At 42.0% G+C, this 22,267-nt stretch overlaps 1 protein-coding gene across 1 annotated transcript in view; it reads left to right on the forward strand.

Annotated features, from left to right (window-relative positions):
• TTLL5 (tubulin tyrosine ligase-like family, member 5) overlaps positions 1–22,267 on the forward strand; it is a 137,601-nt gene that overhangs the window by 110,674 nt on the left and 4,660 nt on the right. Inside the window, exons 30-32 of the mRNA XM_009319496.1 lie at positions 985–1,162; positions 9,145–9,365; positions 16,509–16,594. Coding sequence (XP_009317771.1) covers positions 985–1,162; positions 9,145–9,365; positions 16,509–16,594 — 485 coding nt within the window. The remainder of the gene's footprint in view (positions 1–984; positions 1,163–9,144; positions 9,366–16,508; positions 16,595–22,267) is intronic.

A 22,267-nucleotide genomic window follows, 5' to 3' on the forward strand; every position in this document is an offset into this window, starting at 1 on the left:
AGAAAAACATGACAGAGATCAGCAGAAACTTGGGAAGCTCAGGCATTGAGGCTTGAAGGTTTTATTAGCCAGAGTGTCAGGATTCAGTGGGTCATATGGTATCCTGTCTTGTGAGCACAGGATGTGTGAGTTGCTGGGCCATTGTAGCCTCTTCAGGACACCTTGTGGTCCTGTCAGTCTGCCACCTGCTCTCTGCAAAGCCCCTCGGCCTTGTGTAGAAGTGTGTTGGTGCTGCCTTCTCGCTGAGGCTTACAAACTTCAAAGCAAGCCAGTGAGCTCCTGTTCGTACTTATCATGTTGCAGGCCACAGCTGAACTCCCACTGTATAAGCCTGGGTTGTAAGAGCTCCTGACTCTTTGCAGGAGGCCTTTTCTCCTCTGGGAAAGGCTTGCATTCCTCTGATGATGAAAGAAATGAGCTTATCTTCAGTCCCCTCAGGTCTTTTGGAATGTAACTGTATGGAGTCAATAAGTACCCTAGTTGCAACCTCACCCTACCAGTCCTTTATCCTCTCTGTGGATATTATACTGTGTATCTGTCTTCTATTCCACTCTTACTGCAGCATGTGTGTGCTTGGTGTAAACCTTGTGTTAGTGTATTAACAAAATCTCTACAAATCCCAAAAAATAATTACCTCATTAGTGATGGGAATCCTTAGCTCTCTTCCTGCTGCAACTCTGCCTCTCTTCAATGTTAATCAGCCACAGACATGCTCCAGTTTAGAGTTTTTCCTCTCTTTTCCTTTGTTCTCCTCAAGCATGGTGTTACAGCTAGTAATACAGTCCCAGCCTGGAATTCAAGAAACTCCTTAGCAAGACGGCAGTTGGCATATGGCACCTTTAGCAGGTGTTGTGCTTGTTGGAGCCACTTAATACAGTTCATAGCTGGCTAAGTATTAAGGGATTTTTAGGAAGCAGCAGTGCCTTGTAAGCAGGAGTCCTTATATGCAGAGCGGTGAAAGTGTGATGGCTCTTCTTTTCTCAGGGCTCCAGAGAATCATCGTTTTGCCTGGGAAGGAGAGACAGAGAACAGCATCTACAACAAGGTGACACGGAGTCCGCTGGCACATCCCAACTATCAGCTCCATTTTGCTGTGCAGCAACTTCAGCAGCAGAAACTTCAGTCACGACAGCTGTTGGAGCAAAGCCAAGCCCGGCACCAGGTAGCTAAGAAAAAATCCTGCCTGGGATGTAGCAGTGCTGACTGAGTCTTAGATGTGCAGAACCAACCCAGATCCAGTACATATGGCACAGCTTTTGTGAAGGAAGTAGCTCTTCAAGTGGGTTGCAACAAAACTAATATTACCTGCAGTGATTTTGATAGCATCTTGATGCTGTAGTTCCCAATGGCTTCTTCCACTGCATTGGCATCCTCCTCCATTTGGCTACTGGCATGCTGCTGTTTGCTTTTCTGCACCAGTTGAGGGCATCTCCTTATAGTGCCTCAGACAGCCTTAGAACTGTGTACAGTCTCCACAATTCTTTGTCACTTAACCTCGTCACTGATGATATGTTCCTGCTTAGACTTGAGTTCTTCTTGGGTAGTGCTTCAAGCTGGGTCACTGTTGTATTTCAGTGTTTCTAAACATAGGGTCTTGCAATTGTGTTGGCAACTGTGTCCTCTGTAGAAAAAAGACCCAATCAAGGCTTCATCTTGACTAAATTCTCCTCCTCCTGGATGTCTTCTCATATGATGCAGTTATCAAAAGAGCAGTATGTTAAGGGGACTCAAAAATTATTTAGGAGAATCTTCATTCTTTTGAAGAAATGTATTGATTTCTTTTAAGAGCCTTCAGTGTGCAGGAGGCATGGCCACTGACTCTAATGCTAGATGCAAGTTTTCTCTGCAACCCTGAAAATCTTCTCCAGGCCTCCTACACATTTTGTTATTACTGTATTTAAGATCTCCTTTCACTGCTTTGCATGGAACTGTCTGATGGAAACATGACTCCTTAGTTACAATTGCAAGGAGGAAAGATGGGCTAAGTGTCCAGGAGCTAGAGGAAATATGAAAAAGGGTTTGTATTACTGATGTTCTGGATGACACCTAGATGCCAAGGGTGGACCACTGTGTCTGGAATAGCATTTCCATCCTGCCTGGGGAATCTTCCAAGGTTACAATGAGTTCATTGATGCACTTGTTACCTTTCTTTGTTATTATGGAGAGAAAGGTGTATTCTTTATTCTGAGTGACGTCCAAAAGGCTTCCCTGCTAAAGGAAAGGAAGCCTCTGGGTGAACAAACCTTCACTCAATAGAGATTGGTCTCCATTAGGAAGGAGCTATTTGCTGGGCAGTCTGGCAGGGCTGGACTCCAACAAAACTGTGAACAGAGCTGACATGCAGAGGTCTGAACACCCACTCTCCCTCCTGTGAAGCAGATGAGTCACTAGTCAGGCTCCTTGAGAATAGGTTATAGGCAAATTGCCCTCATCCTTTTCTGGGAGCATCTTGAAGGAGGGGACCTTCTGCCTTTGCTCCTTGCACTCCTTCTTTCGAGGCCCTCACTTAGCCATGCAGTTTCCATCCCCAAATTCCCTCATCTACAGTCTTCTTGCTCCCCTTCTGAGCAGGGGGTCTTCCTTTCATCTCCATCCAGGGGGCTCTGGGTGGGCAGCTGTGGCTGCTTATGAGCTCATGAAAGGGCTGTAAGCCGGCTTGTGCCTGTGAGGAGGCTGGAGCTGGCCATGGGGCCTGGCTGAGCCCTCTTCTAATTGCTGACACTGAGCTGATGTTATTCTTGGCCTGGGGCAGAGCCATTACTCAGGAGTTTCTGTTAAAGTGATTCTTTGTTAAACCTCCTCTCACCCTCACAACGTCCCCTTCCTTTCTCTCCCTCCCTTCTCCTTCTGAGCCAAGCAGTTTGGAGTTGCAGTATTGATGCCATTGCTATGCCCCAGGGCTCAGGCTGCACTGAAGTTCCCATTAATGAAGAAAGGTATTTGCTGAACATGGGGGCTTTCAGACTTTCTGTAGTGAAAACCACATCTTAATAAAATAATTGTCTCTTGGACACTTCCTCTCCCACTAGACATTGTATGGAGCCAGCCAGACCTCCCCTTCCAGTCATAGTTGCACCAGTCCTCTGATGCCCTTCCCAGTCACTGCACTACCCTCATCTTCATCTGTCTATCCCCTGCTTCCTCCCTAGTTTCCTGTCACTGACCTCTTTCTTCTGCTAGTTAGCTTCTCAGACTTCAGTCCTTTGACTTGGCTTTTCCAAGAACTGCCTTCTCTTTTCTGCTGCTTACGCACTCCCTGCCCTTCATCTGCTTCCCATTCACACTGCTTTGACTTCCATCACACCTTTTCCCGCTGGCCATTATTTGTCCTCTCTTTTTCCCCACAGCTGATGTAGCTTATCCTAGCCTGCATGGCATTACCACATTTCCTAGTTAGTATCACCTAAGCCACCTATCTCCCGTTGCCTGCTCTTTCTCTTCTGTTCCTTCCCATGTATTGAGATCTACTCCATCCTTTGTTGTCTTGCCTGCTACATTCAAGTACCTCAGCCTCATCTCAACAGAAGAAATATATCCTCAAAAACGGAAGGCCCACCACTTGAGTGTCATGATCTCTCTACTTTGGGGAATGCATGCAGGATATCTCCAAGCCTGTTTCATCTGATTGTTCAAGTTCTTGTTACAGTTGGAAGGCAGGCTAGCCATTTGTCAGTAGGTGAAGTGCATTTATTAATATATCTCAAGGAACACCCTGAGTATGGCATGACCATACAACATAACTAGATACCAGTCTTTCCTTGTCTCTGTGACAAATGGAGTAGTCATATGTATATGGATAGCATGTGAACAAGTAACAGAAGCACCATGATTAATAGCACAGGCAAATGCTTCTGCCTGTACATGAACCAGTTCGATATGTTGGAGATGAGATGGATGCATTGGGAAGCATGGAAGTTCCTAGTCAAGTATTTGTGTAATAGGAATACCCCCATCTGCCATGCAGTGGACGTATCTTATCATGAAGGCTTATTGCGTACTTCTTTGTGGCAGCACCCACTCCTGGTTGAGCGCTTTCCAGACACTTAAGAATGATGATTTCTCCTCCAGGCATTTAACAATTTGCAGAGTAGCAAATACTGTGTAGGTGGAGGAAGAGGAATAATAACCAACAATTTTTACTCATTGTATGTGGAAGTTAGTTCACTCAGTGCAGTATGGTGGAAATAGATCTTTGATGCCAGAATAGGTACTTCATTCTCTGGACAAAAAGAAAAACACCAAATTGACTGGATAAGAATCTAACAAACAAATGGATGCAGTGATAGGGCCCAGGAACAGAGACAATACAGAGCCCGAGAAAAGAGGAAAAAAATAGAAAGGGGCAGAGTTTTAAAGTGGAGACAAGAAGCTTAAATCTGATATCAACAAAATCAAGGAACAAGAATTACAAAATCAAACCAAAAGACAAGAAAAACAGGCTTATAGCAGTATTTTTAATGTTTAAAGGAGACTTCATGTGACACGTTATGACCTAGATGTTAGTATCACTGCTGCAGTTGGCAAGGCAGTTAATATACCATCATTGTTTATTCTCTAATTGTTTCCTGTACTGGAAAGATGCCATTAGCTGTTAGGGAGGTTCCTTCTTCTCTGTGTGGCTATGTTCTGTCTGCTTAGCCTAGCATCTACTGGGTTTAGAATTTTATGCCAAACATTTCACATGGGAAAAAAGCTAAATTAAAACAAGAAAAGTACAGTTGTACAGTGGAATGATCCCCATCAGTCCTGCTTATATCCAAAAAGTGAGTGTTAAATAAGACATAAATCATGTTAATGAGTTGTGTGGTTAGTTATGATCACGTTTTCAATCAGAAGTTTAAGTAGATTTTATGCTATAAAACATCGGGCTATGTTAATCTTAAATAATTCTCAATCATTTAAAAATGGTATGTTCTCTGAAATATTCCTCATTTTATGAAGTTCAGCAAAATTTTTTTCTTTTAGTGTATGTGACTCTCTTCTGAATTCCCTACAGTTTATTTAGATCTGACTGGGAACGTTGAGTATTCAGAATAATATTCCTAGTATTCCTAGAACTACATTATTCCTGCCTGAGGACACAGGGCTTCTTTGAATGCAGCCTTAAACATCATTAAACTGTTTTCTAAACTATTATATATTGGACTGCTGTCAGATTTGCAGTCTCTCTTCCCCTTCAGTCTCTTGTTCATTCCTGTTTTGCAGCTTTCTCCTTCAGATTGTTTTCCCACTAAATGTGCTAACTGCCATTTTTCCTATTTGAGTCTTGTGATACTGATGAGTCAGTCTCAGTCTAAGTAAAGCAGAACAACTGTTCTGAGACCAGTAGTCTGTGCTGATTTATACCAGCTGAAATTTTGTCCCCATGTTTCTGATCCTGTCACTATTATTAGAATTATGGTAACACCCAGATGTATTAAGTATCTTTCCAATACAATGATATGGCCCAATCCTTGCCCAAGAGAGCTCCCAGTACCAAAAGACAGACAAAGGAGAAGGCACCAAGTAAACTTATTTTAGTATATTTTAGTCTCATTCTGAAGAATTTACCAAGGAAGACATGTTTCAGGACAGTCTGTGCATACCATGAATTTGCTGCTCTTCTTTAAATTTCTTGATGACCACAAGATGCTCCTCTTACTGCAGTTTAACACTATGGCAGTTAATAGTACATTTTGAGCCTGTTCCTTATCGCCACTTTGTGAATTCTCAACTCAACTGATTGTTGCATCCAAACTGATTTAACTGAATGCATTAATATGTGTTCAAAAGAATCTCCACTAAACAATTTATATGACTCCAAAAGTCTTCCAGGCCTTTTAATTCTCTGTATTTTTGCAATGTCATCTGAAATGCAGTTGCTTTTCTAAAAGTGGTGGGTTTTATTTTGTTGGGTGTACTTTTTTTTTCTTTTTTCAACTTAAATCTTCGTCATTTTTTTTTGCTTATAAACATCTCAGTTTCCAGTGCTAGTGATTTGGAACTAGCTGCACAGATCTTTATGCAATACATGTTTGTGTGCATCTCTCTGTCAGTTCTCATACACTGCTGAGTCTCTCATCGTTTTCAGACTTGCTGATCCAATTTAAACTGAATGAGTATGGGATAGAAATCTCAAAGCTGTGTTTCATCTAAATTTCATGAAAATAAAGAGCTGTATATCTGGAAAGGGGATTCAACTACTGTTCCCATTAAGGTAAAGGTTGCAGCATGAGGCCACTGCTAATTAGACAACAGAAAATCAACACAAGAATGCCCCAAATCCATGAAGGGAGGCATAATTTGGGGCATGCTTTATATTAGATACTGTAAGATTCAGCCCCAAGACAGATTCGCAGGAAATGAGCTTCATTACCTCTTCGGGTCACAGAATGAACATGTTTTTTCTTGCAACATTTGTTCCGTTACTGTGCTAGGGATGGGTGTTAGATACAGGGATGGTAAGTGCCAGGAACATTCTTTCTGTTTTTGAAAATCATTAATATATCTGCTTTTCTTCAAAGTACTACAGTACCTCCCTGCTTTTAATCATGAGCAACCCGAGCTTAGCTGCTACTGGCTAATACTCTTAGATGTGCATTGTCCTTACTGACAAGCTGTACATGTTGAGATTTTCTAATTAAAAACTACTATTTTTGTACAGATAACACTTTGTGTATGGTGTTCATATGTAGATATGGAAGCAAGGAGAGGTGTGATCTAATGAGGCAAATATGGGATTGGGAGTCAGGATCTTCTCTGAGCTCTCAACCTAGCTTTTCATATTGCTTCAGTCTGTGGCTTAGGGAAAATAATTTTCTCTGTCAGTGCTAACATTCTTCATGTGCACGACAGGGTTAATGCTGTCCTACCTCCCCAGAGAATTATGCAAGAGAATTAACTCACTAATGCTCTACATGATTTTTAGCTCAAAAGTCTCATAGTGTTCTAAGTATTTTTCCGAATTGTAGCCCTAAGAACTTGTCAGGGAAGCAAATGTCTCCTCAACATCAAGTTAAATCTGCCGGCCTGGAAAGTGTGGTTCAAAGTTTTTTACTTGCAGCAGCAATAGTTGTAGGGTGCTATCTGCTTCAGGACTGCCTCTGTCAGGGTTTGTCTAGGCTTCTGCTTTCCCTAAACCCTGAGCCTTCAGAATCCTGAGTGATGAGGTCTGTCTCCTACTTTTCGGATGTGCTGAAATCTCTTCCCAACCCTTCCTTTGTGTGGTCAGGCTCTGCTCTCCCCAGCTGCCCTCTTTATTTGCACAGTAGCTTCTCCTGGTTTCCTGTCCTGTCCCCATGGAGTTCACAGCAGGGCAGCATGCTTTGTAGCTAAATCCAGAAGCCATGGTCCGTGTCAGCTTCCAGTCTCCCCATCCTTGCCTGGAAGGCAGCCAGAATCTCAGCACAGCGTGGAGACAAAGGCCTTTTTGGAAGTCCGTTACCCCCAAGAAAAACATCCATGACCTTTCTTTAGGGAGGTCTTAGCCCAGCTTTTGCTGATCAGAATTTGTTAGAGCATCCATGCTTGCTGTTTCTTCAGTCATGGACCTCCTTGCTAACGCATGTTAACACAGGGAAGGGGGGTTAAGACTGTATGCTTTGTGGACTCCAGGATCTTAGTGATTTTAGTAACAAGAAGAACAACTTCCAGGAAATAGGCATCATATCAAACAGAGCACAATGAAATGTCACCCCTGAATAAGAAGGGGGTGCAGTGACTTGAGGGTCTCCATCCCAACCCCATGATGTGTCAGACTCTAAGATGCAAGAGACTAAACCGAGTTTCATTTTAGTTTGTTTTGCTGGGGGGAGGTGGGGTGTGACTGCTATTTTCCAGACTTCTGCACTTGTACCAGCTACTTATTCAAAATCTGAAAGCTGCGATCAAGGTAGAGCTTCAGGGAAGGGAGAGGTTAAGAAGGATTGGGAGCTCAAGGGCATCTTGTCAGTGAGCTCTAGTTAGGAAACAGGCCTGTTTTGGCTCCTGCACTTCCTTTTCTCCCTAGAGCTCTGCCTGTCAGAAACGTCTTCCCACACACCACTGCCCTGCCATTTGCCAGAGAATTGCGGGGGAGAGGGGCTTTTCCTGTCTGTGTGCTGAGACTCAGCCAGGCCTCAGACTGCGGTTTTCTCTGGAGCCTGGAGCCCACTCGCTGTGGCTTTGTGTGTTTTTTACCAGAGAAGAAACTGAGGACAAATGCAGTGAAGGGCACTGCTCCCAGGGTCACGCTGAGGTGACTGGCGAGTGCTCAGCTATTCTCCTCATCTCCTATCACTGACCTCTAGCTGCCAAAGTACATGGTTATGGTATTGCCTCTTTGCCCTGGGAATCTGACTGACTTCGAGGAAAGACAGGGCAGAGCTCCCAGCAGGTTGCTCCTTTCTGAAAAGAGTTGAGCCGTTTGCAGAGCTCCCGTAGCAAACCATTCCCTGCTTTGCCTTGTCCACTGCTCAGTTCTCCAGTGTCTCATAACGTGCAGATTCTTTTGTTCCCTGTGACAAATCTCCGACATACTTATTCTCCCACCTGCTATAGGAATAGAAATATTTTCTGTTCCCTGGTATTACTGGGGATTTCCTTTTTGTCAGCTGCTGACCTGAAGTCCCTTTTTCAGAGAAGGTACCCTAGAGCCTTTCTGTTATTCCAAGCACCTAAAGGGTTAGACTGAAGAACTGGCATTGTAACATCTTCCCCATAACCTTTTTTCTTTCCTAGAACTGTGTCTCAATCCCACCTCCTACACAAAGAACAATTTAGCAAGATAAATGCAGAAAGTCAGTCAAAGCAATAAAAGCTTTACTTCTTTGTGGATGAGAGCCCACTGCAAGATTAGATTGAGGATAGGACCTCTTGTTTTTTAATCCCAAATAGTATCATTCTGTGGCAGTAATGAGCTTGTCTGCCTTCCTAGGAGCTAGTCCCAGCTTCCACGGGTATAAAATTCAGCTCTGAAAATTACTTCACTGACTTGACCACTTAACTCTTCTTTTTATGCATGTGACTGTCCCTAAAGCCCTGGGGTTGCCTTCACCGGGCAAATATTGTCCCTCACAAAAATGTCACCCACCTCCATCAGCTCTCTCAGCAATATTCAGAGACGTAATCACCAATTACTACGGTATTTTTGTTTTCTTTTCTTTTTTTTTTTTTTTTTTTAACCAGGCTCTCTTTGCCAACTACTCACAACCCAGCACCAGCCATATATCTATGCCAGCTGGCTCTGATGCCCACAAGACATCAAGTGCCACTTCTAGTATCCAGAAGGCAGCCAATTTGCACAAAGTGATGCCATCCCAGAGTATGCCTTCTCAGCTGGTTCCAAAGCCTCCAGCAAACCACAGGCAGGCAGCGGTCAGAAAGGCTGCAGCCCAGAGGATTTCCAAGTAAGTTATATCTCTTCCCATCCACAACAGGGAGTTGGCACTGGTTCCCCTGAGGAGTATCGGAGAAGAACCTGTCTACATGTGACTGACATAGATCTTTTTGGCTATGCTGTCCAAGATAAATCTCAGAATAACCTGAGCTGTGTGTACTGAAATTGGTGTGCACTGTGTTGCAGTTTCATGTTTCACAATGATAAGATAGGTAAGACTGTAACATCATACAAACATAAGGACATAGGAACTGCCAGATTGAATCAGAGAAATATCTGATCCAGGGTGGGATTCAGTTACCTAAATACAGGTAGCTAGTGACATTTTAGATGCCCAGGGCTATTCCACCTGACCTCCAGCTGCTGCTCCAGATGAGCACAAGTCTTCTGTAAATCTTGTGTTGTATCTGCCAGTCCCATGCAGATGTCTCAAATAACTTGAGAGTAACAAGTATGGTACTAGACATCTATGTTTAGGCACTTGAGCCACTCCCTCCATGTTTAATCTTTGATGGGGACTAGAATCTGGTGGGTCAGAAGAGGCTGCCAAAAAAAAAACCAACCCAATATCCTTAACAAGCTAATCTTCCCTTGAGCCAAGTTTCCCCATAAATTTAACACACAATTATTGACTTATGTCTTCAAGCACAAGTGTTTATTTCATTTAAACTGTTTATATTATGCCTAATGTAATGATAGCTTTCCTCATCTGTAGAAATCCTTCTTTTAACTTTTACTAAGCTTTTAGTTATATAGTGCTTGCCATTCTAAGGTAGATGGATTCGGTGTGTGTTATCTTTAAAAACAAAAAAAAAATCACCATGAAATGTTGCTTACTGATTGTAAGTTTCCTCCCTTTCCATTTCTTGGTGTGTCTTCTCTTTTGTGCATTATGACAGAACGTGAACAAGACTTATGGGTTTTCTTCTTATCCTTTACCTTTCTTGGTAGCTTCCTCAGCTCTCTGTTTATCTCCTCTAAATGACAGAACTGTTTTAGGCTAAATCCTTCATCAGGTTTTTCCTCATATATCCTCAGACTTCATCCCTGCCTACTGAAGGGCAAAAATTGCATTCGTAAGTTCCTCCCTTATACTTTACAGCCAGAAGAGCTGTTAAGCTTTCAGAGGAGGTTCCTGTGAGATTTCCTGATTCTGTGTTGCCTTCCTGTTTAAAGAGAGAAGTTTTAGTAAAAGATTATTGATGAAAGACACCTTATGAAGATACTAGGGCACTGTCAGTGTGTGGATCAAATCTGGAACTGCAAGGCGTATTTAAGGAGCTTGGACAGAACTGCTGTGGGGAAGCTTGTGTATTTCCTGCCTGTACTCTTGCTATCTTAAGAGATAGCACACTGAATTAATCCCCAAAAACTATTTTAAAAGAAAACTTTGTCAACTCAGCAAATGCAAATGTGAGCATCAGGTCTAGCAGGTATATGCTGCTAGGTTTGCTGTCTGATTTCTTTTATGTTGAGTAGCTTATGTTAGCACAGGTGACAGGCTATGTCAGTGGGTTTCTCTGCTGGGCAGCAGGGATGTGTATTTGAAGATGCCGGTGTGCTGTGCTCACTTCTTGGCAGGGGAAATGTTTATCCTTGTGAGATGGAATTGCAGCTCCTTGGACAGACTTTACTTTGCTGCATTTTTGTGGTTTCTGCTTTGTGACAGGCAGGAGTGTGGGAAAACCGGAAAAAGTTCAGCACCAAAAATGCACAGAAGGGGGAAAAAAAGCAAAAGATTCCTTCAGAATTTCAGAAAACTAATCCAAGTATTGAAGGCTGCAAGGAGCCACTCCGGAAATACTTTCCAAGTTGCCTTTCAGTCTCCAGCACGAGGCTCCAAACCCATTCTTGCCATTCATGGGATCTTGCAGTAACATTTTTTCACTTACATGGAAAACAGCAGTGCCCAGCTATATTTCCAGCACACTGAGAGCTGATCGTTTAAAAACTGCTATGTCTCAGTCTAATTTAATCCATTCATTGTTGTCAGGAAAAGACCAGAGAAGCATCAACAGAGGAGAGTGAATGGAGAGAAGCCTCTGTGTCAAAGGAATATAGATTAGAGAAGAAAAAGATGTCTTGCATGCTCCAGCCTGTTCTTTACAGTCCCTGGTTATTCTGTACAAAGTATTCTCAGACACTGTGTGTAGTCTGCTTTCAAAAAACTCCAGTGGCAGAAACCCCTCATGTGCTATAGAAGACTGTTTAAGAATCTAGACAACCTTATTATCAGAAAGTTTCTCCTGATGTGCAATCTGAATTTTCCCTTTGTTTCATCCTGTTGTACCTTGTTCCTCCTTCCTGAACCACCCTAAACACTTTCCCTTGCAAATACTTTCTATCTTTTGAATGTCCTTCTACTTCTTGGAGTTTCCTAATGTTGCTTAGACTTGTTGAGGTTTTGTTAACCTCAGATAGTAGTTCCACCTGCCAAGTCCTTAATTGTCTTGAATTTGCTGTATTTTCTTCAGTTTGTCGGAGTGCTTGCATTGTGGCACCCAGAATTGTACTTTCCAGTGTGGGACTACCATATCCTTAGGTTATGATGGTAAATATCCCTCTCCATAACATCTAATCTAATTCTGGCTTTTTGGCTGCTTCATTTCTCTGTCAGGTCATTTGTGATTTGCTGCCCACTCTCACCCCCTAATACTTGTTGGCTGTTTTCCTGATCTCTTTCCTCAAAGAAGATCTCAGTGCTGTATATTATTTCCACAAGACTCACTGAAACTAATCCCATTCTGTTGTTAAAGCTCTCGTGTCTCTCTCTTTTTCATATATTTCAGTAAGCCAGACCTTATTTCTCTGCCTGCCCTTGCACCGCCTGGCTTTTGTTTAACATCTTAATAAAGATCATCTTTTTAAAGTTGTTTGTAGAGTTTCTCCAGAGACTGGACTGTGAAGACAAACTAAAATCAACTTTGTCTCTTTGACCTATCTCTTCCTTGCATGCGTTATCAATTCTTTCCCAGCCAGCACATGTGGCTTCCAGAAGAGGAAGAAAAGAATAAGTAGAAAACTCAACTACAGAATGTGATGCTAAAGATGAGCATTACTGACTGATTCAAAAACTGTCTAGTAACTTGGACACTTCCCTGGTTAAAACATAAAGGAAAAAAGTAATGGAACAGCCAGACAATTCAGTTTTGTCTCTTCAGTTCCTGGCCTCTCTTGTTTTCTCAGTCTCTCAACTTGTAAAAGGTGGTAGGTTGACTTTATAATGGATTGTGTCCAAAGCAGACTCCTTGCTTAAGCTAACAGAGTGGAAAACTGGGGCCCATATTAAGGTGTAGAAAAAGACTAACTGGGAGAAATGGTTTAATATGTAGCTCTATGTTGAAATGTAGCCCCGTAAAATGGTCACATGGGGCTCCTTAGTTTTGATTAAATGTGCTCATATCACAAGTAGAAAGATAGTTTTTGAAGAACTAACACAACAAGCTCTTCTTTCTTTCCAAGAGTCAGACTGGGTCCTTTCCACTGTTCATGTTGCCACTACTATTAGCAGGTCTGTGAACCACGAAGAGACCTGCTGATAGCTGAGAGCAACATTTGGAGACAGCGAATCACAGATACAGTATTTGTAAGCCATGGAATGAAGCAGATGTCCCTGGAAGCAACATTTGGTGTATCGAATCTTCACATTACAGATGACAGCATACAAAGTAGAAAAATATATTAACTCAACTGTCAGAACCCAGAGTGAACTGGTACAGGTGGTAGGCAAAAATCTTTCTGCTTTTAGGAATGACTAAGTCACAATAAATACAAATTTCTGCGCTATCATTCCTATAGTAACTTCAGAAACCTGCTCTCTAACTATGACAGCATCAAGTAGAGCAAGGCCTTGAACAGCCTGTGAACAGAACTATCAGTCAAAGAAAAGTTCTCAGAAAAATTCAGCTGTCAATGTTAGACCACTGTATATAAAGAGAGGAAATGCCAGGTAGAGAAAAGGAGCATATAGTTCAAGATGTTATCAGAGAGAGAGAGAGCCCAAGAAGTTTACCAGCAACAGATTGGAATATCACAAACTATTGGGGTCAACATAGCATAATTTCTTGTACTGAACCTCTCTGTAAATGTCATTCCCAACAACTTTATTCAGGAAGCCTTTCGAAACAAATATTCCCTTCAAGTCCCAATGCCACAGCACAAAATCTTTCTACCTTGTTCTTCTTTTGTGTATTTGCTTTGCATGGTTCCAGCAGCAGAAAAGCCAAAGTTCTGCTCTATTGTAACTAGCACAGAAATAGGGTAGAGGTGATGCATTTCTCCAGGGTTCAGGAAATCCATCCCACGGTGGGGTGGACTCCTGACTGCAATTGGATACGGCAGTAGCCAGCTGTTCTAGGACAGGCTGGCCAAGCCTGGCAAATGTGCCAAAAGTAGAATGATGGCCACAGAGCAAGCCCTGTAAAACACTTGTTTCTGGTTTGTATCCTGTCTTGCCCACGTGTTGCTTATTCATAGGCATGTGTGAAGTGTCTTAAGTAAGCCGGGTACATCACACATACAAACTGAGTGCCCACTGAAAAGAGGACCGGCAGCAGGAGAGCAAGCATGTAACTGTTACTGGAACCCATTTCACTTTTTTGCTACTGCTGTACTGCGGCACGCTTGTTTTTTTAGCTCCTGAGCATCTGGGTTAATCAGGCTGCCTGACCCTTAGACATTTTTGGCAGCAAAAGCAGTGCATCTGAGAGACATGCCTTGATTTAACACCCTGACACAGCTGGGCTCCCTAGGCCTGTAGCTCTTAGCCCTTGGCTAGCCTCAAATCATACACACAGATACATATGCAGACATACCCCGTCCAAGAGCAACAAAGAGGAACAAGCCTCACTGGCTCTGGGTCTTCACGTATGTTGCTGTCCTCTTGTCAAACCTGGGCTTTTTGTGATGTGAATTTGTTAGTGTCAGTTCTGTCCCCCCTAGACCATTAGATGCGTTCATAGTGTCCCAGGAATAGGTTGTTAAAACAAAGGTATTCAAAATTTAGTCAAGAAAGTATTTCTTTGTCACCTGTGGAACAAGAGCATCCTCCAAATTTGCAGTCCAAGGCTGGGCAGCTTAGGGCTGGTTTAGTGCCTAAATGAAGGAAGTCAGTATCAGTTTCAAGGAGGGGTTAACTGTATAAGAGATAGAAAAGGGCAAGGACAAATATTTAAGTGGAGGGGACAGTTGGGACAGTGTTTTTGTTAGTGTTGAAGAAGAAGAAATGGAGAACATAACAATGGATTGCATTGGAGAAGTGAAAGCAAAAACAACACAGCTATTAAAAGCAGGAAACTGAGAAAGGCAGTAGGGTTTCAGCCAACCCAAGGAGGAAGAAAGTGGCAAGGGATTTACTCAGTTTAAGCAGTGAATATGTTCTGGCACTGAAGCTACCATCAGGACAGCAGAGAGAACTTGAGGGGTGAGCTTAGCTCGGTGAGAGATCAATGACCCAGAAGCAGATCTGAGAATGAGCTGTGTGGAGGTGACACTTGGAACTGCAAGAATCAAGGTATGCCGTGGGTAGGCAGAAAAGAAGAAGGGCTAGTCTGTAGAGAGAAAGAGATTCTCTAAACAAACCACGCTTTAAGGTAGAAGTGTGACTGTTTCCTGTTTTGTTTTTTTTTGTTGTTGTTGTAATTGCTGGTATTCTTGATGACATTTTCAACCACTTGCGTTTTACCTATAGAAGGGTGAGCTGAATTTGGCTGTCAGTTGTGTTGCATTAACAAAGTGGAAAAGCTAATTATGAGCATGGAATTGCTATGTAAGAAGCATAAAGATCCATGTGGATTCTCAGCTCCCAGAAGGACCATGCAGTATCAGCAGCAAAAGAAATGATAAGTACAGATCCAAAATTCTCTCCAAGAGACAATAAACATAGAAACAGGCACCTCATTTGACAATAGCATTTCAAATTACGGCTGACTGAAGTAAGGGGTCGTGTTTTGCAAGTGTCATATCTGCATCCCTCTCCCTTCCTGTATGGATTCCAATTTATTTCACTAAAATCCAACTGAGATTTTAGTGTCAGGAGTCCCTCCCTGGCCTTTTAGCTGCCAGGAGCACCTGGATTGCTGGCAACTTGCTGACTTTGAAATCTGAAAGCAAAAGGTTTCAGACAAAAATATAGAAACTTCACATGTGTGCCTGGGTCTGTTAGTCATCAGGGCATCACATGGGGATTGGAGGTTACAGTGCTCTGGTGGGGAAGAGCTCACAGTAACTGTGTAACACTGCAGAGCTGAATGAGTGAAGGAAAAGGACTCTGGCAGAGAGACAGGAGTGTACACACAGAAGTCTGGAGTGATCAGAATAGAGTTGGGCAGGAAGGAAGAAAAGCAAGGAGGGATAAGGGAGGAGAGGACAAACCAGGAATAGATGGATCAATTGTATAGATTTTAAGGACAGAATAGATTATTGCAGCTGTATAGCTTGATCTCGCCTTGTGAGTAAGACCCATTTTTTATGTAGGAGGGCATGGTCTCAGTTTGGTAATGGATCTTTATAACAGTTAAAGGACGTGCAGTTGTACTTCACAGAATATAGTTTTGCTGTAACTCAAATGCTGAGATAAATGCAGGAGGATTTGCATAAAGTATCTGCTTAAGGACTGGCACTGGATTACTGGAGATTAAATGCAACCTATGGGTCTCAGTTTCCAAGACAAGTGGGAAATCTTGCCTAAATGAGCTGTCTCTGCTGAGACAAGATGCAAGGACTTAACTTTTGAATGTAGCATGTTTTTGCCAGCGTGTGCATTTCTGTTCCAAGATCGCTTAATCGTTTTACTTCAAATCACCGGAATAAGGTGACCACAGCATTACTAGTTGAGTTGTGCTTTGGTGGTCCAATACCATTTACTATCTCCTTTATCCTCCAGAATCAGCTTCTAAGGCCGGGGGGACAATTAAGTGTTTTAGGCACATCAAAGTCTTGCTGGTGGCTTGAGTGTTCATGTGTCTTGCTCTGCTTTTTTGGGGTCGGTTGCTGTCACTGCCTTTTTCATACCGTGTTCAGGCACAGCTTCATAGCTACAATCCCAGTGAGATTATGTAAACTAGAAGAATTCTCAAATTTTTGTTTGAGACTTTTATTCTTCCTTGGTATATCCCTTCTTATCTCTGTCTGATCTGATGCTTTTACCTGTTAGGGTGACCTCCACTGAAAGACAACTGAACGGATTCCAGAACACCCTTCACAGTGCTGCATCCTGTGAGCCAGGGACAAATTCCACAGGTGAGTGCCAGTGCCGAAGACCAGGAAAGTGGGGATGGGCATGCTGGGATGCTTTAATCTTTCTCAAGAATTGGCAGGGAAAAAACTTTCTCAGGAAGAAGAAGAAGAAACACAGCTGCCTACCCTGCATGTAGTGGTTCCTAGGTAACAGTCTGGGTTCAGCTGTGCAGGGAATTTCCTCCTGGGATTAAAAAGACTAAACAGAAGGGAGCAAAGGCTGAGTTTCATAGAGTTGGAAGAGGAAGATCCCTAAAAATGTGGCTGGGAAAAAAACCTTGGCTAAAATGGCTCCTCTTTGCTTTAGGCTTTGGCTCAAAGATGCTCTGTTGTTTAAGCTTGGCCTGTAATAAAGGGCTGGGACATTCTTTACATTTTTCTTCAGTCTTGCAGAAAAGCCCCTTAGTTCAGAAAGACATAGTTGAGACTTGTCAATCAGCTGCATAGTGAAGTCAGTCAGTAGAGGTAAAAGTTCCCAAAGGAAAATCACTGAGATTTATAGAATCAAATCTTCATCAGTCCCTAGTGGCTAATTAATTCAAACAGGTTTATCTGCTGTTAAAGTCTCAGTAAATGAGGACCCAATCCATTTTTCATTGATGCAGACCTATTAGCAGGTAGTGTGTGGTCTTGATGAACCCATATTACTTATGGCCTGCAGTAATTTGTGACGGTGCTGTAATGGAATATATGGGCAAATTATGGTCTAGAATGCGTTAAAAAATTATGTTTCTGACCTTTTGATTTGCTGTGAAAACCCTGAAAACATGACTTGAGTATCACTAATGCAGTGATCTCTGTGTTTTCACAGGCTGAAAAAAAAGTTTGCATGGGGGTGAACTACCCAATTCATCTCTTGGATATTTAGCTTTGAAATTTAAAGATGACATTTTCATTATTTATGTCAGTGATTTTATTGCTGATCCTCTAGCACAAACATTCAGCTAATGCATTTATTGTACAGTTCCAAACTGCCTCTCACGCTTTACCACCTGCCAAAAACTCCAGTTATCCTACCAGAAATTTTATAGGGTGAATAGCCATAGTCAATAAAAAAAGACCCTACAGCACATTGGAACGTGACAGTGTAGGAATGGAATATAATGGGATTATCAAAATAAAAAAAATTATGTCAACACTGTAGTATATGTATAGTTGAGGCACAAGTTCTGGTCTACTGTATAGTTCAAGTTGAATTTTTAGTACAGTATATAAAGCAAGGTTACACATAGATTCACAAGTAAATGTAAAAGTAGCGTTCTCAATATATTGACCAAACTGGTTTGCTGCGTGGACTTACATGAAGGTGTTTGTGTGCTGAATTCTGCCTTCTTTTTCACAGTTTTAAAAGCACTCTCTCTTAAGTTGCCACCCTGTAATTTAAACCTCTGCAAGAGATTCTCTTCATCTCCTCTGGGTACTGTTGTTGTTACATGTGTCTGTGATAACTGTAGGTAGCGTTTTTCTATCCTTCCCTGTTTCTGTGAATATTTATGCAGAGCACGTGTAAGGATTGTTGGTAACTTTAATGATGGAAGGCAACAACCAGAGCTGCAAGAAGAATATAGGCTAGATAACAACTACAAAGTTCAGGATAGTCATCCTCTCCAGGAATACTTAAAATCCAGTGAGAACTGAGAACTTCAGCTCTTGTTTTCTTCTGTAGGACTAGGCTAGCTGCACTGTACTAAACTTATCCTCTCTGAAGCTGAAACAAAGGGTTTAGCCTGCCATTTAGCTAAGAGTGTGAGGGCTTAGATAGAACCCTAGTTTGGCTAGGGGTAGGATAGCAGAACCATGGTGAGTGGGTCACTCAAAGCTTCCTTGTCGCTAGAAGAGGTATATAGCTCCAAAAACAGTGCTAAATATTGTGGTGATTGAACTAACTAGAGCAAAATGTTTGTTCTTGGGAACTGGGGAATGATAATTTCTTCAGCTTTGCACCAAGCCACTGGTATGCGTCAGAGGCTGCTGTGCCCAGTCTGTGTCTCAGAAACTGCTCTGGTCTTTCCTGCAGGAACAGCTGCTTTTCTTCTTCACTCTCATTGATTGCTTACACTAGGGCCCTGATTTCCCTCATCAGCAGCTTATTTGGGGTTACTGTTTCACATGTATTTAGTATCCTAGATACCAACTAGAGGGGTTGGAGATACAAGTCAGAAGCAGATTACAGAATAAACTGCAAGCATTTAAAGATAGAAGGCTGTGAGAAGTTGCAGAGATAAAAGAGTAACCAGGCTGAACCTCTGTAGAAACACACATGCAAATATTAAAAAATGTTCAAGAAGCTTGAATAGGCCTTCTCCTCTAACAGCCTATCTGAGGAGATAGCTATGGGGCTCTGCAGAGAAGAAGGATAAAGGTGTCACAAATGATCTAACCAAAAGTAAGGATGATGCTCAAAGGAAGAGAGTCAGGCAGTATGGAAACTTTTAACCAGATTGTCCAGAAAACAGTTCACTGGTGGTTAGTACTGCAACTGTAAAAGAATACCAGTTGTAGATACTGTTACGCAGTGGGCTCAAGCTCTTGAGGACAGATCCCTTGAGATTAAATAAAAGGGAGAAAAGTCAGCATTTCTGCAAAGCAGCTCAGGATTCTGAAACAAGCCACCACTACAATGAAAGTGTGGCAGCCTCTCATCCCTATGGCCTCATCCTCATTTCATGGAGAGGCAGAAGTTGTGTGTGAGCTGTGTGCTACTGGCATAATGAGAGAGAAGGCAGAGATTCTCATGAGTATCTACAGACAGGAAGCTAAATTTACAAGCTGTCAGTTGGGGGTTATTTGTATTGTCTGAACACACAGTTTCCTATCAAAGTTCCTGAAAGTTTAACAGGATTTATTCTATTAAAGAAATACTAAGAATTACTACCTCTAGGGAACATTCAAAATGCTTCTGACCTGACTTTTCACTGAAATTGAACACCCAGCCGCTAGTGGGTTGTCAGTCATTCTGAAAATACAGCCATTATCACATTGCTTTTTTTATTCTGTGTTACTTTGAGGGTCCCTCAGCATTACACTGATTGTTTCCTGCTTCATGGAATTTAGCAATTCAATTAGTATTAGTGAAATAGGGTGACTGTGAACTAAGACATCAATTCTCTTTTCCAAGTTGTCTTCAGAATATAGCTTGCTGAGTAACAGCTAAACTAAGTAGTATGGTGGGTTGTTCAGTTCCAGGTTGTCTTTATGAGGCTGTGTTTGATATGGCGAGTTCAGATGATGAAGGAAGGAACCTACAGGCTGGTCATTTTTTTTACTGTATATATTTACAAGGTAAGGTGTATGGAGACATTTTGCTATATTTTGCTGGTTTATTTTCTGTTCCTCTTTAGTGGCATTAGGTGAATAGCACGTGAATTCTTTTTCTCAAGAAAGTGAAGTTCTAGGTAAAAAAGGTGTCATTTTTCCACCAGAATTTAGCTTTTGAACAACTGGCAAGAAATATAAAGGAAGTTCTGTATCTATATGGAAGACCTCATAGTTAGAAATGCATTATATTTATTATTCTTCCTTCTGAAAACACTAGCGCAAAGCAGGTTTTAGGGAGAATAGAGGATGAAGGGCACTTTATGAAAATAAACAGCATAGTCCCAGGCAGCTTCTCTGTTCCTGAGCTGGACTCTTGTCTGCAAGACCCTGGAGACAGGAACAATCTGAAAGTATAGTTAACCCCTCAGTGCAGTTGTGGACTGGATGCACAGGGTGATGACCCCAGCTGATTTTATTTGGTTTGGTTTGATTTGTAAAGGTAACAGCAACTATGAGTGAAATCTGTCTTCTGTCTTTGTGCTTCTCTCTTTCGTTTGCTGCCAACTGCTTCAGAGTTTGTGAAATTTTTATTTTAAGAGCTTCAGAAGACATAATGCCTCTGGGGTTTTGTTTTACTATGGCAAAAGTATGATGTGCTAATAACCTATATAATTACAAACAAATATGAATAATGATTTAAACTGCGCAAGACTGATGCCTAGCTCTAGGCTTGACAGGACTTTCACCTTTTCATACTCAGACTGATTAATAGTGATGCAGTTATATTGTGCTAATGTTTATATTACTAGTGTCCACATGGCTTTTCCACTAAGTGTGCTGGGAGAAGAAAAAAGCATTAGAGTTATTGATTAGGGAAGGTAAATTTAGTAATAAGCTATCTGAGTTTGACAGCAGTGAAGACCACTAATTCATGCAAAGTCTCAGACCTCTACCTAGTCTGGTTTAAAGTATAAGTCCAAAACTAATTTATTTGTATTCTAGTTCTCCTGAGAATACTTCATACAGAAGGTGAATGTCAAAACTCAATCTGAAGCTAGGGAGGAAACTTCTTGAGCTAGGTGGTATAGACTTGATTTTATTCCCTGTGATTCCCAGGTCTGTATCTGAGCTTAGTTGCAGGATGATGCACAGATGTCTGTTTACTTTGGACATTGACCTGGCCCCCATATCTGCATGAATGTCAAGTCCTGAAGGTATGCAACTCTTTGAAATAAGGTGTATGATCATCTGTAAGGGCTTAAAACTGGATCCTGAACTTCCAAGAGACTAGTTGAAGAATATGGGGATTAATAAGCTTGTTTGGATCTAATCCATGTAGAAGGCAGGCTGCTGTTCTTAGTTTTCTAGTGATTTCCTTCTTTAGGCTAAGGTGGAGAGCAGTGTCTGAACGCCATCCAAATAAGATGAACGTGCAAGCAGTGTGGCCCGATATAGAACAATGAATGGAGCCTGCTTGCAAATTAGTGATATTAAGGAGCACTTTTGCACTTACTCTTCTCTACATCTAGCACGCTCCAGATTTTTTTAGTTTTACAGGAAATCTACAGGTAGACTGTGTATTTCTGGAGTTTTTTATATCCAAGATTATTGTATGGTCCTTCATAAGAACGTCATGTATGTCTTGTTATTGGAGACCTGAAATTAGAGTTAATGTTGGAGGTGCTAAGCTGTGACTGGCTGTTGTCTACCCACTGCTTGAATTAACATTATTCCTGAAATGCAGCCTCTTTTATATAAGCTTAAGGAAAAAAAAGAAGAGATTCTCTCAGCAGGTGTGCAAAAGTACAAGCTTCAAAATTGTCCTGCACCAGCAAAAGGAAAGAAAAAAAAAAAAAAAGGCAAGTAAACACAACAGGCATTTAAACAAGATGCATACAATCACTTTGTATCGTTTGCCAGATCTAAACAAAGAAAACGCCTGGGATTTGGAGATTCTTTTATCAGCCAGTGTCTCTCAACTCTCTTGAAGCGTAAAGGGTGGGGATGGGATATGTACTGTTGCCACTGTGCATGGCCTATGTCAGACTCCCAGCCATTTGCTACAGTAGGGTGGAATTCCCAGCTGCCCAGCCTTGTCCAGGCTTCCTCAGCTTCTGCCAGGCCCCCCTGCAGCCTCAGAAGGCAGTAGATCGTTGAACACCAATGTATTTATTTTTATGTTGTTACCACATTCCCAAGAGGAACCTTGGCTACGATTTCAGCTGGTCTCACCACACTGTCCAAATCCTTCAGCAGGGTGCAGCACGTTGCTGGTACGTGTCCTCCCTCCCACTAATCCTGTTAATTCCACTCTTCATTTACCACCCTCTGGTTCTCTCTTGTTGCTGTGACTGACTGCACAAGTGGTCTTGACTTTGAAAGGTGACCTTCAAACGGGCACCTTGAATAACCTCTACC

This window comes from Pygoscelis adeliae, unplaced genomic scaffold (assembly GCF_000699105.1).
Source record: "Pygoscelis adeliae isolate BGI_AS28 unplaced genomic scaffold, ASM69910v1 Scaffold71, whole genome shotgun sequence".
NCBI lineage: Eukaryota > Metazoa > Chordata > Aves > Sphenisciformes > Spheniscidae > Pygoscelis > Pygoscelis adeliae.